At 36.0% G+C, this 16,840-nt stretch overlaps 4 protein-coding genes and 1 non-coding gene across 5 annotated transcripts; 2 read left to right on the top strand and 3 right to left on the bottom strand.

Moving 5' to 3' along the window:
* Nucleotides 1-965: 965 nt before the first annotated feature.
* On the top strand, nt 966-6,531 carry RAP74 (transcription initiation factor IIF subunit alpha RAP74). The gene is made up of 10 exons (XM_088876383.1): nt 966-1,124; nt 1,281-1,480; nt 2,416-2,568; nt 2,870-3,015; nt 3,093-3,463; nt 4,106-4,221; nt 4,480-4,614; nt 4,956-5,168; nt 5,290-5,502; nt 6,188-6,531. The coding sequence occupies exons 2-10, from the start codon at nt 1,310-1,312 to the stop codon at nt 6,275-6,277; spliced, it is 1,608 nt and encodes a 535-aa protein (XP_088732509.1). The 5' UTR covers nt 966-1,124; nt 1,281-1,309; the 3' UTR covers nt 6,278-6,531.
* A 1,099-nt stretch (nt 6,532-7,630) lies between these two features.
* Nucleotides 7,631-8,787, bottom strand: LOC105175279 (early nodulin-like protein 15). The gene is made up of 2 exons (XM_011097666.3): nt 8,375-8,787; nt 7,631-8,284 (listed from the first exon to the last, which is right to left on the bottom strand). Exons 1-2 carry the CDS (start codon nt 8,553-8,555, stop codon nt 7,812-7,814), a joined length of 654 nt encoding a protein of 217 aa, XP_011095968.1. The 5' UTR covers nt 8,556-8,787; the 3' UTR covers nt 7,631-7,811.
* A 2,989-nt stretch (nt 8,788-11,776) lies between these two features.
* On the top strand, nt 11,777-13,391 carry LOC105175280 (phosphoenolpyruvate carboxylase, putative (DUF506)). Its single transcript, XM_011097667.3, has 2 exons — nt 11,777-12,403; nt 12,582-13,391. The coding sequence occupies exons 1-2, from the start codon at nt 11,989-11,991 to the stop codon at nt 13,064-13,066; spliced, it is 900 nt and encodes a 299-aa protein (XP_011095969.1). The 5' UTR covers nt 11,777-11,988; the 3' UTR covers nt 13,067-13,391.
* Nucleotides 13,392-14,407: 1,016 nt separating this feature from the next.
* Nucleotides 14,408-16,233, bottom strand: LOC105175281 (reticulon-like protein B22). Its single transcript, XM_011097668.2, has 3 exons — nt 15,381-16,233; nt 15,162-15,231; nt 14,408-14,683 (listed from the first exon to the last, which is right to left on the bottom strand). The coding sequence occupies exons 1-3, from the start codon at nt 15,687-15,689 to the stop codon at nt 14,568-14,570; spliced, it is 495 nt and encodes a 164-aa protein (XP_011095970.1). The 5' UTR covers nt 15,690-16,233; the 3' UTR covers nt 14,408-14,567.
* LOC148784893 (small nucleolar RNA snoR109) lies at nt 15,886-15,974 on the bottom strand. Its single transcript, XR_016063456.1, has one exon. It is a non-coding gene; the product is annotated as a small nucleolar RNA snoR109 (small nucleolar RNA).
* Nucleotides 16,234-16,840: the final 607 nt, after the last annotated feature.

Below are 16,840 nucleotides of genomic sequence, written 5' to 3' on the forward strand. Positions count from 1 at the left end.
TGATTTTTGTATTGGGATGGGACTTAAAAATAACTAAGGCGGGGCAGATCCAAGTCCTTCATAGAGTTGGTGGGGTGATCCTGGATACACCCAAACATGCCCTGTTGTCATCCCTAAATACAATAGAGACTAAACATTTATGGTTGTAACCACATAAGTCAAACACTCAGACAATTCTTATTAACTATTAGTTATAATTTATAAGGATAATTACATTCCTGTCATATAAGGTTTTGTATAATTATATGTAAATTACTTGTAGTTTGAAAATGACATCTATTACCTCTGGTATTGTTTCTATATAATAGATAAGTCCATTCGTTAGTTAAAATTCATCAAATTTACATTAACAAAAAAAATAGATAAAAGTTCATATTTACCCCAAATTAACTTATTATTTATTTATTACAGATCAAATATATATTTTTTTACAACCAAATTATCTTTATACATTTTCACACGTTAGTGCATGTGATGAGATGTATCTTCACCTTTATAAGAGTACTTTAGTTGGAATTTCTTTTTGACCTACAATAAGTAAGTAATAAGTTAATTGACGATTAATATTAATTTTCTATTCAATTTTTTGATTAACATAAATACATATGGTGAATTTTGACTAATAAAAAAATATATTTATTAAATAAAAATAGATTTTAAAATTATTAAATATAAATTTTAAATTATAAAAAATTATATATAATTACATTAAATTTAAGAGAAGAAAGTACAATTATTTTTAATTTAAATTATAGAAATATCAAATATATTTTTGATAAGAAGAAGCCGAAGTCCCTCTGGGCTCTGGCCTTCCTGGGCCGAATAAATAATCCTAATTTAAGCCCAATCCACTAGGAACGCGTCAAGTTAACGCGACGAGAAAACTCGTTTTCGGTTCATGCAAGAGATAAGACAAACGAAGAGGAACCGACCCCTCTTCACGCCTATAAAACAACCACACCTCCTTTTATTTATTTTCTTTTGCGAGTGTCAGAATGAAAGGGCAGACGGGGGCAGGACTTCTATAAAACTCACGAAGAAGACTTGATTGAGAGTGGATCAAAACGACAACATCCAAAATTCAATTCCGCGCGGAGACGCAAATTTATCTCTGATCCATCAAGGTTGAGCATCATGACCTCAGTTTGACTGATATTTTTAACATTGTTACCAATTTGTTGAAACCCTAGGATGCCGGCTTCGGATTGATATTGGTCCTTGGAATTTCGCCACGATTAGCAATTGTGGTTTTAATATCAGAATTCTCGTGTGTGATGCAGGAGAGTTTTGGAAACAGAAGTAAAAAGGAATGTCTATTGATTTGATATTGAAGCCGTCGTGCAGCGGTTGTGGATCGACGGCGGAGCTGTATGGCAGCAAGTGCAAGCACCTAACGCTTTGCGTGAGTTGTGGTAAAACTATGGCCGAGAATCGTGCCAAGTGCTACGAGTGCGGCACCCCCATCACTCACCTTATAAGGGTTCGCAGTTTCTTATCAAATGCAAAATATTTACTGATATATTTAATGAATGATGTGATTCAGACACGGATGCACTCGCATATGTTTTTATTTCCGAGTGAACATCAGTGAATTGAGTGTGGTTTTAGGCTGAAGCTGAAAATATACTAAAGCGTTTTAGCTGATTATCAATATCTGCGAACTCTTGAAAGTATCAGAAAGAATTATTGTCCTACTGTTTATGTGCAATTGAGACTGTTAAACATGAAGTTAATGGCTGGCTTGTGATTCTCTGGCATGGAATGATATATCAAAGAATGAGATAATTAAGTTTGAGCCTGTTAACTGTACCTTTTGACATATTTGCTTTGTCTTTTTCGGGACTCTGAACCAAAAGAGGATTAATAATGATGTGGGTGGATTCGCTTGGTTCCGTGTTCTGGGAATCAGAATCTCTCAATGCTATTAGATAAAATTACATGGAAGAGATTTAAAATGAGAAACCTCTTAGAACATCTAACAATCTTATTCATTTGATGAAGTTTCTTGGCAAGGGATTTAAGTGGACTGATTTTGTGTGTTTCTGCCTGTGTCGAATACACCAGTGCCTGTATGTATCCAGTTAGTTGGCCTGTTCTTGCAGCGGAAGTCGGAAGGAACTTCTTTTGTTAGGTTCTCCCCGCCACGTGTTTTGCTTTTGTAGGTTGCCAGGTTCGGATGATTCTGAAACGTTGTTGTTACCTAGCCGAAATTAGAAGTATCTTAGTGATTAATTACTTGAAATCATGTTTGAAAGATATCCAAGAGAATGATGCTAAAACTTGACATTGAAAGAGGTGGTTTTCTGCAACAGATGCTTCCAGTTCAATCACTCATCAATTCTGCATTTATGTAGGCACTGATTAACTAACTTTATTATCTGATTGTTCCACGTGGCTGTTGCTTGTTGTAAATAGGAATATAATGTTCGGGCTTGTTACAGTAACGACAAGAATTATTTTATTGGAAGATTTGCTACTGGAATACCTAATTTTAAGAAGAAAAATGAGAATAAATGGTCATTGCAGAAAGAAGGTTTGCAGGGGCGCCAAGTTACTGATACCTTGCGGGTACTTCTCTTACCTAATACTATTCCCAGTTTCATTTTCTCACAATTTCTGAAATCCCTAATGTTTCTCTTACTATAAATTCTCCTGTGAAATGCTTGTAACTTGTTTCGTGATTAACGGGGTGGGGTTTCTACATATAGTTCCTGTATGTTGAAATTGAGAGCAATAAGGTGAATGCTTTATCATGTTTTGTGTTGGTATGGAAGCTTTGCTGAGTAAGAACCCATTATACTTAACTGCGAAGAAATCTCTTTTTTACTTATTTAGCTGCTTGCTGTCGTGATATGATTGTATTGTGTAGGAGAAGTACAAGAATAAACCTTGGCTGCTCGAAGATGAAACAGGCCAGTTTCAATATCATGGTCAGCTTGAGGGTTCTCAGTCGGCAACATACTACCTTCTAATGCTTCAAGGGAAGGAATTTGTTGCTATTCCTGCTGGTTCCTGGTAATCAGTAATACTGTGTACCCATATTATTGTGAGTTTGCATGTCCAAATTTATACTTTGTGTTGCTTGCTTATAGGTACAATTTCAACAAAGTGGCACAGTATAAGCAACTCACTTTGGAAGAAGCAGAAGAAAAAATGAAAAATAGAAGGAAAACTGCTGATGGTTACCAGAGGTGGATGATGAAAGCGGCCAACAATGGAGCTGCAGCCTTTGGTGAAGTCGAAAAGTTTGATGATCGGGAAAGTGCAGGTGGTGGTGGGAGGGGGCGTAAAAAAACCACAGGGGATGATGATGAAGCCAATGCTTCGGATAGGGGAGAGGAAGACGAAGACGAAGAGGCAGCACGAAAAAGTAGGCTAGGACTGAACAAGAAAGGTGGAGATGATGATGAAGAAGGGCCAAGAGGTGGTGACCTTGATTTTGATGACGATGATATTGAGAAAGGTGAGAATGCATGTGCTTTTCTTATATTTAACTTTACTAAAAGGTTAAGTCAGTTAATCATCTGTTTCGGTTATCTAGAGTGGCACATCTTGCTTAATTATGTAGTGAGAATTAGCTTTTTCTCCTGGCTTGGGAATTTATTACTGGGTGTATATGTACTTGTGTTATTGAACTAACGCCTTTTGGGATTATCTTTCCTTCTTTGTCTCTATGTTAGATTTTAAATGTATGCTGAGTTATTGATTGTTTTCATTCGCTGCACAAAAGGAATTTGATGGTGACGCTTGATCAGTTGTTATACTTCTTTGTTATACATGCATTTGTCAGTTTGCATTGTCTTGTTATGTAATGCCATCTATATTTTTCAATCTCTGCATTTGTCAGGATCCAAACTTTGTCCTATTTCCTTTATTTTACATCCCAGAATGAAACTCCATTTCCTAAAAAATTACACAAACTGATTGAAGCAATGATTTGAGTTACTAATTCTTAACCACTGCTCTTTAGGGGAATGCCAATTTTGTAGACTTCCACTTTCAATTCTCATTTAAGCCCTGATGCCTTGTCATATCGACACATACTAATGAGTAGCTTTCTTGGAAAAATCCCATATCCCCTTCTAATATATATTCATTTTCCTAGGCGATGATTGGGAGCATGAAGAAATTTTTACAGATGATGATGAAGCAGTTGGAAATGATCCCGAGGAACGTGAAGATTTGGCCCCTGAAATTCCTGCTCCTCCAGAAATTAAGCAGGTCATATTTCCATTTCTGCAGCTGTATGCATTCGAAGCAAAATTATTCTATGTTAGAACTTTGCATTTAAGTACACTTGCTGTTAGTTAAAGGCAGGTCATAGTAGATGTTTGGTAGAAACTTCTAGATATGGTGCAGCTTGTAAGAAACTTCTAACAAACACTTCCGTCTTCCATCATCATCATATGAAATGGCCCTTGTTTTGTAGTGAAGCTACCCTGGATGACATTATACTTCTAACGGAATCCATTTTTTCAGGATGATGAAGATGAGGATGAAGGTGATGAAGAAGAGGGAGGGCTGAGCAAATCTGGGAAAGAGTTGAAGAAACTGCTTGGGCGAGCTAATGGGCTCAATGATTCAGATGCAGAGGATGACGACGACGACGATGATGTATGTTTTCTTATGTCAGTTTCTTAATGTTGTCTTGAGGAATTAAAATGTGATTTGTTTTGGTTAGTGAATATTAAAACAGTTTGAGAGACTAAGAAAATATCATCGTACTCAGAATTGTATATGACCTTCTTGACAATATGACACCTGAATTGAGGGTTTTTTTTTTTTTTGATGAATACCTGAATTGAGGTTTATATTGGCCATAAACATGAAATTTAATAGATAAATATGAGGTTGGGTAGCTTTACCTATTAAAATTCTTGCCTATGTCTTTCAGAAGCTTGAAGAAGTTCTATACAAGTTCATCAGTAAGAGTATAATTCTCTCTTTTTTGTTAGACGGAAGATGATATATCTCCAGTACTTGCCCCTAAGAAGGAAGCTCCTAAAGAAGAGCCAGTTGATAACAGCAGTCCTCTAAAATCAACTACTTCTGGGACTGGTCGTGGGACACCATCTAGTTCTAAGTCTTCAAAGGCGAAAAGAAAAAGCAGTGGCGAGGACTCAAAGTCAACTAATGGCGCACCTCTGAAGAAAGTGAAAACAGAAAATGTGGGTGATTGATTGTGTATTTTGATGGATATTAGCTTTTCTAGAATTTTCATTGCATGTTTCTGGGTGAATGTCCTCTGTTTTTTTGTTTTACTTATTAGAAGCTTTCGTTGCAATTCAGGAGGTAAAACCTGTGAAAGATGAGAATGTATCATCCACAAAGAGCAGTACACCTGCTAAAGGTGCAACACCACCAGCGCCATCAAAAAGTGGGTCAGCTGCTCCTACTGGACCAGTTACTGAAGATGAAATCAGGGCTGTTCTATTACAGAAGACACCAGTGACCACACAGGATCTTGTAGCCAAATTCAAATCTAGACTAAAGTTGAAAGAGGTGAGGAACTTTATTTTATTTTACCTCAAAAACTTCAGCTGTTAGTTTCTTTGCAAATTCATGATTTTCTTTCTCTGCAGTTTCGATTTATTTTTTGAACTTTGACAAGTTAGGTTCTCAGTGATTTCAAGGTTTCTCATTGGCTGAATGATAATTGTGGAGAATATCTTGGTCTTCCTTCTTGTTCTTGATCTTAATTTCCTATCGGGGTGGGTTGGGGTGGAAACCTTAAATGCATGACGACTGAAAATATTAACCAAAATTCATGAAATTATGGTGGTACAACCATTTCTGTGAATTGTATACCTATTCATCCCTTCTCCATAGATAACTAAGAGTTACTTTCTTTAGCAATAGTCAAAATTCCTCATCCCCATGCCTAATCTCTGTGTGTTTGTGTGTGAATGAGTAGCGGCTTTGGTTGAGAATTCTATTTATTAGTTTCCTTCATTTTTGTTGACTCTCTGAAAGTGGCGAGTAAATCACCCTATTAGGGGAGATTATCCCACTCTCTCTGGTGACAAAAGTAACATAAATAACCACTTTTATGTAGTTGATGGCAATGACTTGGTCACCTTCTCAGTTGTGTTGGGCAATTTAACCAAATTACATTATAATGTGGAAGTTGGTTTTAGCATTCACTATTCCGATCTATTGTGTATTGAGTGAAGTTTTGTGAATGCAGGACAAGGATGCTTTTGCAGCTATTTTGAGAAGGATATCAAAGATACAGAAGACGAATGGGGCAAACTACGTAGTTCTGCGGGAGAGATGATTTTTTGGTCTTTGACCAGTGTACCCTAATGTACCGTTCAAATTACATGCTTCTATCAACTCTCAAAATCCTAGCTGGAAACTTTTGGATTTCAATAGCTATTCTCTTGAATAAGAAAAACAGGGAGTTCGTATTTTCGTAGATTGATCCAAGCCACTAAGTGGGAGCTCCTTAGTGAAAGATGAGGAGAAGAGTATTGAAACCAAATGTTTAAGAAAGTGAACAATGTTTGATAATGAGATGCCGTATTAGCATGTCTTGCTTTGTTGATAGCGTATTACATACTTTGTTCTGGAGTTCTAATATTACATTAAATGATTTGTGATAGCATAGGTCCAGTGCGGAAAATGCTAGTCTTAAGTGGAAATGCTTGTTAAAGATCTGTGATCTATTATGCACTTCCAATAATTTGGGGTTCAAATTTTTGATCCTGTTATGTTCTACTGCACTTAGGTGGTGATTTGATAGACAATCCCAAAATGTCTATTCCAGTACTACAAGGCTCAATTGCATTATTTGGGATGATTACAGTTACCTTATTGTTAGTCTATTTATGTAAATTAGATGTGTCTTTCCCTTGATTAGGAGATCACCAATTTCAAGGGGATAAAAGAAAGGATAATTTGTACGTCCATGTTTTTGAGAAGGTGCATGTGTAATTTGTTAAAGATTAAGAATGATTTTTGTAAATAATATTAACGTTTCTCATAAGGATATGTATGGATAATTTTTATAAATAAATCATTGGCCAAGTGATGAAAATGGAGTTATTCCTAAATCTTTCTTTGTACAAATTGTAAGGCTATATTTGGATTTCAAAAAGGGAGTTGAGAGAAGGATACAAATATTTCGAAATACTTCAAAATTGAAATATTTTGTATTAACTACACCAATATTCTACCTAAAATTATAAAATTATACCTTTTGCGAATTCTATATAAAAATATAAGATTATATTATTTACAGGAAAACTTTCAACATCACACTCATAACCCTTTAAAAATAATACATTTCTAATTGATCGATTTCCATCAGAATTTGGACGTAATATATTGTTGCCAAAAAAAAGCTCAATAAACTTTCAATTTTATTACTTATTCAGCATTTTCCTACTAATACTTTTATGTTTGTAGAGAAGTAAATTTAATATTTATAAGTTAAAAGAATATAATTACAATAAAATATTCTCACAAATTATAGTCATGTAATCAATGTAATAGAAGTAGCCGTGAATTAGATTAGCAACATTGTTGTATTTATTACCTGAAAATATCTTATTCAAATTTCAAGTACTTCATATTGTGCATCAAGAAATAAATAAATACAACAATTTACACCAGCCCTAATATCGAATTATCCAAATAAGATTCGTTATTAGGTATTTGAAAAATCTTGAAGCCAAACATAACAAAGTTAAATAAGGTGACGCTACAACAATTGGAGTTTGTTCTGGAAAATAAGAACAAACTGCAACATAACTGGGAACAAAGGGGACTAACAGAAGTGATACTAAAATATTGGTGACCTGCTATACTTAGATGCCCATGTAGCAAATCAACCCAGCGAACAACACCGAGTTTAGCCCATTCAAATGGGTGGCGGCAGAGGGTGGCGGGGGCCTAAATGCCGGAGGGGGCTCAGTAGGCACAGGGGGTCCGGATGCAGGTGGTGGTTTAGTAGGCACAGGGGGGCCAAATGAAGGAGGTGGTTCAATAGGCGGTGAGGGGCCAAATTCAGGGTCAAATGGCCCAAGGCCAGGAGACGGCTGAACCGGAAACGGCGGGTCGAATTCAGAAGGGGAAACAACGGCAACAGGGAGCTTAAGGCCGTTTAGGCAACTGTCCGGGTTAGCACTGGTGAAGTAGCGGACACCTTCCTTCTCCAGGGCAACATGACTTACAGGGTCCGTATACATTCTGATAGGGTTCTTAAGATTACATGATTGGAATTCCTCCGGCGACTCAACCTCTACGATGCTTTCCTCTGCTCCTGCTGAATGCTTGAACCCTACTCAAACAAAATTCATTATGTAAACAGAAACATAATAAAAAAAAGCATGCAGGTAGTAGAAGAGTGAGGTTGTACGTAGGTGCTTACATATTTTGTCACCAACCCTGAACACCCTCCCAGCTAACCAAGAACTGACATTAAAATCGGGTCCCCAACCACCCTCGCCGCCGACGACGTGGTGGGTTCGAGCCGAAACCACAGCCCCACTCAGAACAACCACCTGCACAAGAAACACAGCAGCCAACACATTGAACACTAGTGCAGCCATCCCACTTTTCTTCCTTGTACGTAAATTAGAAAGGCAAAAAGAGGAAGAAGAGAGGGAAGATATCCACAATTTCTCTTAGCTAAATTACACTAAATTAGTGCAGCACAGGATGAGATGGGATGGGACAGAGCAGTGAAGTTTAATAGCTCTATAAATAAGGTGGAAACTAATATAGGAGAGAGTGGTAGGTAGGTGCGTCCACTCTGCCCACCTTTCTCTAATTTCCTAAGGGGTGTGTGTGTAGATGAAATTTGTGTTCTCTTTTTTTTTTTTGGAGATCATAAGAAGAAAACATACGTGTGAGATTGTGGATTCAGCATTTACGTTACTAGACTGGTAATAATCCACGTGCCTCCTAAACTACATTCACCTTCATTTTCACCTACCACATACACACACACACACACACATCGACTCATTTATTTCTTCCCGCCGCCCGCTCCCTGCTCCCTCTCTCGGTCTTGACGCCTTTTCTTTGGTTTTCTAAAAATGAGTTGAGGTTTTATTAAATCTAAAATTATATTGAGAAATGCGATGAGTATTTAATATTATTTTATTAAAAATATATTTTGGTTGTAGTGCAAAGTTTTTTCATATATAGGTTGTTGGGTTGTGTTTTTCTCGAGGAAATCAAAATTATTGTAATAAATGTCAACACCATATTACTAGTTAGTGTTTTATAATTTTATATACACTCACAATTGAAAAAAGTATAAACTCAGTTCAAACTCAGGTTTATGGTATTCTCCTTCAAAATTGAAGCAAACAGAAAGATTTAGTAATTATTGGCAACATGTGATATAGATTACATATATAAATATGTAATTTTAAAAGGAAAATATGAAAGATGGATTAATTGTGGGGAAAAAGAGCATTTATTAATAGTGGGCAGGAAGTGTGGGTTCAATTAATTTGATGAGTAATAATTAATAATGGGGTTGGGGTTGGCTGCTACTTCCAAAATTTACTTGTCTATGTATACATATATAAATAGCATTAGGGTTTAGCTAATTAATATTTTGGAATTATTAGTAGGAAAAACAAAAAGATGAGTTCGATCATAAACTGCATATTTGGGGTTTTGTTGGGCAACCTCTGAAATACAATGTTGCCTCACTTTCATGCTTTCTTTACAGGATAATATTACTAGAATATATATATATTCTTTGAATAATTCCAGGAATCGATAACTAGAATTAGCCCAACTCAGTGGCTTAGGATTACTTGGTCCTTGGCTGGGCTTTTATTTGAATTAAGTTTGATTGGGCCTAATCAATCATAAAATAAATATAATATATCTATTGTATAATTAATTTATTTATTTAATTATACTATTAATATATTATACTTGTTATAAGTCATTTAAATCCAATCAAATTTTTAATTTGAATTAAAAGATGATGTGTCTGGCCATATCAACCAAGCTTTTATCATAAGACTACACTTGTCAGCTGCATGTGCCTGACTTATTTTGGATGTAAAGGATATTATAATTTAGATACCCCAAAGATTAATTTTATCCATTATTTTTTTAATACATGATAATAGCTATCTTACCATTTGGATCAAATAAAGAAAATAACATACAATTAATTGGTACTCCAAATTTAATTTCCAATTTTCTTATGAATCCATCCAACAAAGTGAAGAAAACACCATTTACTGGGAGTAGAATATTATAATATCAGCTTCCTCAGGCAACTTAAACCTCACCTTCTTCATCATCAGACAGTCTTCTAGTTTGCCTCGCGTTTCTGGGTGGTGTATGTGTAGCCGGTGGCCTCAGGCAGCAGAGCCTTTGTCCCATAATTTGGACAGGAAGGTAGCTGGTTAAGAAAAAATTGTACCAAGTGGGAAATGGTTTGCAGAGGTAGTGTAGATTGGGTTATAATGGTAAGTTTAATTAGTGTTAAGAGCGAATGATGGATGTTGCTCTGCTAAATTAGAATGGGATTCTTACAAAATTAAAGCGTGTTGCAGTTTTGTTTTGATCAGCATATGTCGTTGAACTCTCCAGAAGTGCATAATGTTAGATTGTTATCGGGTTAATTAGGAATCTCTCTCTCTCTCTCTCTCTCTCTCTATATATATATATATATATATATATATATACCAATTAAGATTATTACATCCACCACTAACATTATTCGAATTATATCATAGGACGATTGACGAGTGTATGTGGACAATAACTCGGCCAAGTTCATAAAAATCTAATGTCGTAAAATTTCTGTTTCAGGGGTGGTGATGATGTTAGTGCACGTTGTGGACTCGACAATCTTATCTTTTATTTTTGTGCTCCAATAATATGGTGATTGGGATTAACAGTAAGTTATGGATAAGAGAGATTCAATGAACCCGGTCTGGAATGAACTTAGCCGTTGCACTCACCTTACTTATTATCTACCCCAATCTCCAAAACAAAATTCCTAATATTCTATTACAACTAATTACCCACACAAACTTTAGCATTTCTAAAATAATATTAATTGATTTAGTTATTTTATTCAAAATACGAAAAATTAAATCAATTAGCCTTAGTAAAAATGTCCTACATCTAATAAGATGTTTCATAATTAGAGAAAATTCTAACTAAAATCGAATTTGATCGTATTTAAATCAATTATATAATAAGTACAATACACTTGTGGTATGATGATTTAAATAAAAATGATCAATTGCATGATAAATGTTTTACACTTATTTTGTGATTGGTTGAATTTGATTAAATTTTATTTAAAAAAGATTTTTTTTCAAGATTAGTAGTATATTAATTGACAAGAAAGTCAGTGAACACACTTAGTACCTGACTCAAGTGAAGATTGGTACACGTCATTTCATGTCATTCTTCCATAATTTTTTAATTATTAGAATAAATTAAGTTGGATGATATAACGAACCTGGTCTGATTTCCCGCTCTAAGTACATTGGATGGCCTTATTCTTCACCAATGGTTACTCTCATTTAATTTTAGGGATAATTGATTATATATAGATTTTTTATAATTTAAAAAATTATATATAATATTTTTTTTACATTTATTATCATTTAATAAACAAATTAATATTAGTCAAATTTATTGAAATTATATAATTCAGATAAATTTATTATCAATTTATTGCTGATCAAATAAATATTATGTATTAAACATATGCAGCCACTGAATGTCTTCATCCACACAGTGGAGTGACTCCATTTTAGGTCCATAAGATGTTAACATAGTTGTACCATAATCACGACATATATAGCGACATCATTTCTCCAATTCCAGACAAACCTTTTATTTTCTCTGTGTCTAAAAGCATAAAAGCATCCGCAATGGTCGATCGTCTTCCATTACTATCATTCTCTCTCGCAGCTCATAAACTAAAAGGCTAGATTCGAAAAGGACTACACAAGAAAGAAAATAATTAATTTACCACAACCGGCAGAAATGGTGAAAATTCCGGTGAAGTTCAGACGGGCGGCGGCGGCGTTCGACCAGGCAGCCAGGGTTAGGTCATGGGAGAGCAGCGGGACCGAGCACTCTGCGGATTTGTCTCATCTCGTGAACTCGTTTCTCGAGAGCGAAATCATGAGAGAGGAAAAGACGAGTGATCAAGAGGTTGATGATCAGGATGTGGATGGTGGGGGTGAGATTGATGATGAACAACCTGAGAACAACTCTCCGGATTTTGAGTTGCAGAATCTTTTGAAGATGTTATTTGATCGTGAGGATGACGGCGTCAAAAGGAGCATTCGTGCAGAGGTGGAGAAGGCGGTGGGAGAACTTGGCGGCGATGAGAAGTTGTCAACGGATTTTAAACGCCGGTTAATGGCTCGGTTGCGCAGCAGAGGCTTTGACGCCGGTGAGCTTTCGTAATGAGTTTTTAGCACACCAATGACTTAATTTGGGCTCATCACAAACTTCATTATTCCAAGTTAATTTTCTTTTTCAAGATCAATCATATTCCGTTAATTGCTTTGAAAGGGGTAAAAGTATTCTATTTTAATCTAATTTCGTGCATTCAAATTATAACTACGTAGGCCTTTGCAAATCGAAGTGGGAGAAAAATGGCCGAAACCCATCGGGTAACTACGAGTACGTCGACATCAATGCAGGCGGAAACCGATACATAATTGAAGTATCTCTAGCGGGAGAGTTCACAATTGCACGTCCCACGGGTCGCTACGCTTCATTGCTGGATGTTTTCCCTCCTATTTTCGTTGGGAAACCTGAGGAGCTGAAGCAGGTGGTGAGAGTCATGTGCAGAGCCATCAGAGAGTCGCTGAAGAGCATGGAGTTAAGCGTGCCGCCATGGCGATGCCTAGCCTACACGCAGGCCAAGTGGTTTGGCTCCTATAAACGAACAATTAAAGAAATTCCAAGCCTTAAGGTGCTGAAGGACTTGGGCTGGGATCGACTGGTTGGTTTCGTGCCGGTAAGGAGTGCTTCTGTGTATTGCAGGGAGGATTTTGCTGCTAAAACTACAGTTAGAAGTGGGAACTTGGATGCCATTTTGAACCGCTAGGAAATGGGATTGTAAATTGTACGCAGCAAGCTACTAGCTAAACTGATTATTGGGCCGGTCGGAGGAAGATGATGAAGCCAATTAAGAGCCAGGATAGAGATATGAGTTGCTACGGCCCATCTGAAGCAAAACTGAGGGCAGCCTCGTATGCAGAATTGGTTGATATAGTTGAGAAGATGTAAATGGCTTCCTGGTCGTATTTGATTTTGGAAACTAGGAATATTTTTCTAGAGAAGAAAGATTCTCATCAATCGAAATGGCTAGTCGGATTTGTATAGTGTTTTATTGCAATTTCAGAAATAAACTCCAAATTGATTTTTGAATTGATATAAAGCGTATGATATTCAGACCAACTTTTTGTTGATCACTAATTTTTATTCAACTTAGGCACATGTATTTTGCCACGGGATAATCAAAATGATAATTCAATCACTATCCTAGACACTATCTATTATAACGAAAAAAACACTACTTCTATCTATATAAAACTTCTTGTCATAAAATTATATAAAAGTCAATAACGACTTTGACATCCATATGTGCACTAATAATGGTAATGATATCATATACCAGCTTAATATTACAAACTATATCTGCAAATAACACCTTACTTTCCATGAATGAGAATCCCAGGAAACCAAAACCTGTTAATTTTGATTATCAGAGTAGTGGTTAAAGCTTAACTAAGGCGCAACACCCTATTCGAAAGAAGAATAGAAGTACAAGTCAGTTCATAAAACTGTATGCTCAATTACACTGCAAAATTTTCAATGTTAATGCCAATATTTTCCAAATTATTAGGTTATTCAACTAGCTGTAATCACGCGTGCGCATAATATCTCAAGAGAAAAAAAATAAGAGCATGTATATTAACTGACAATTACACCACCTCCCCCTTACACGTACAACCCTTGTAATTACCCTCCAACAAATAGTTCCATCTATTAATTTAGCAACATAGTAGAATAAAAAATTATATTTAATTTCAATTCCCTCATTACAAATTATTTTCATGCTAAACAAATATTTTCTAACTAATTTGATTAGAAAATCTTTTGATGACTTTCAATAAATATATAATATTCAATCGAATATAAACATAAACTTTTATTCAACTTTTTTGTTGATGTCTATAAACTTTGTAAATTTTATTGATAGGTGGATTTATTTGTTGGACAGTAAAATACATCAAGAATGCTAAGTGTAATTTTCTAAATAAAATGAGAAATGCATGTCATATTATACCTTTTCTCAAGTGAGGATGTTGTAATTATCCCTAACTTTAATGAATTATATGATATATTGATGGTATTTAGTTTACCTTGATGAGCTACAAGGGAATGTTGGCAAAAGAATAGAAGCATTATTCATTAAGAAGCCACAAAAGAGTCTAAGTTGCCCGAGCATAATAAGATACAGTGAACACATAGGCAATCTTCCAAGAGACTATAAAGAAGAATGTAAATATCAACGATAGGTGCTTGCTGCAGAAGCATGAAGATCATGTGTCTTCTTGAACAGAAGCTGTGGCATCTCTTCTCCCACAAAGTCTTCCCAAACATGTGTCGTTCGTTTGTGAGTTCTCAGCAACCAGGTAAAGACAGAACAGGCACAATCCTGCAACAAGAGCAGCAAGTATTCCTGAGCAATTTCAAAGAACTGGTATGGGATAATTTGGAGGGAGACCTTTATGAAAGAACAAACACTAGGAATATGCCAATCAGAATAAAAATGTCCTTTTCTCGTCAATAAAGATTGCGTGGGAAAGTTAATATTACAAGAAAAAGGTTGTTAAAAGATCCACCAGCCAAGAAACTGCTTAAATTCTATGGTTCCTCAGAAGATCATGCCATCAACCCAAATCAGGCATTCTCAAGCAGTTTTTAAAGGGCCTATCAACAGTGTATGCAGCAAGAACGCAACCGGACAACTCATAGCAACAATACAACTAAAACACATCATATAAAAGCTTAAGCTGCTATATTCAATCTAGTTGTCGCCAATCTGGGGCAAGAATAACACAATAGCAAATGATGCAGTAGTCAGAAGATGCAAGTTCATTATACAGTATGCACGGTGGGAAACATAAACTCACCAATATAGGCAACGGTGACGCCTGAGATTGCTCTACCAATGACAGAAAGCACATAAAGACAGGCGACCACCTGTGGCCCAACAGAACAAAAATCAGGATTCTCTCTGCAGATGCAGCAATGGGAAAAATAAACTTTTTTGTTTGCAGTCCAAGTATTCAGTTGGAACAGAATTAAAGTGAAGAAATCGAAGGATGTAATTGTATGTTTGGGAACCCCACCTTGAGGAAGAGGCGTTTGTCATGACCGGTGGCGGCGACACGGAGGACGGACTCGGCGGCGCCGAGGGTGTTAGCCAGGCAGGCGAAGAGAGAATTAGCGGCATCTTGTGAGATCTGCCAGTGGAGCGGGTCAACGGGAACAGCAATGTTCATGTGGCGGAACAGAAGACCCAGGATCGCCAGCGAACAGAGGAGAACGATGAAGACGTCGGCGAAGAGAGACACAACGCTAGAATTTTGGTAAGCGCAGTGGTAATACACCAGCGTCCCACTCATCAATCCCATCAGTGGCCCAACAACCGCCACCATTACAGACGAGATTACCTATTCTGCTTTTTCTTTGTTGTTTTGCAGTCTAATTCAATCAATTCTGCTTCTATACCGAATAAACAGAATTTCACCTCACCAATTAAAAACAGATAGAATTACATCGAAATTCAACTGCAACCAAATTTTGCACGAAATTGTGCAATTTAATCAAAAAGAAAAGAGAAATGGAGAAAAAAGATGTGAGAAGTTCGGTAAGCAGATATGTCGACAGAAACAGCCACCGGCCAGACAACTTCTCCCTATTAATAAATAGGACTACAGCCGCTTCTGGCAATCAAGAACAAAGGGTTCATCATTCACCCTGCCTTGGACTACATGTAGCCTTCTTTTTTGACACTTTTCAAAAATAAAAATAAAAATATAAAATTGAAAGCATGGCTAAAATCCATCTGATATGAATGAAGACGAGAAGAAAAGTGTTTGATGTTGATCAATTGAAAAGTGGAAACCCTAATCATTGATCGGTGGTCGGAGCTTGTGAAATTGACCGAGAAAATCCATTGGACCCGACTTGGGCCCAGTGGTAGCCCTATTTTTCACATCCCCGAGGCCCGTCACGGCTGCTAATTAATTTCTTGGCCTTCACTTTTCCCATTTATTTCAATCAGGAAATTAAGTTGAAAGATTTTAGGGATTATTATTAGCCAAATTACAGCTGCCTTCCCTATAATTTAGTATAATCATAAATATTTTTTAATGTTTAAAAAAATTATAAGAAGATTTAATTTTAACATCATCTAATAACGAACACATTCCATTAACATCCATTAAGTTTCATATAATTTTTGAGGTAACTGTCAAAATATCATTTGAATTATGAATTATAATTTTATATATTTTTTTAAAAAAATTAAAATATCTTTATAGACTAATATACCCTTTAAATTATTTATTTTACCCACCTTCAATCTTTTTTATAATATTTTTTTCCAAGTCAAAATCTTGATTACAGTTAATTAGTTGGTTAAGTTTAGTTAGTTAATTGGTTTAGGTTCAACTGTATTTAGTTAGTAGGAGTTAATCTCAGTTATATAAGCTTCTTTTGCTGAGGTTTGGATGTAACGAAGAACTCATTTTCCTACTTTGAATACACTCTGTTTTGCTTATGGCTTCTTCACAGCAATCTCTGT

Source organism: Sesamum indicum, linkage group LG12 (genome assembly GCF_026168435.1).
Source record: "Sesamum indicum cultivar Baizhima isolate 11 linkage group LG12, ASM2616843v1, whole genome shotgun sequence".
NCBI classification, from domain to species: domain Eukaryota; kingdom Viridiplantae; phylum Streptophyta; class Magnoliopsida; order Lamiales; family Pedaliaceae; genus Sesamum; species Sesamum indicum.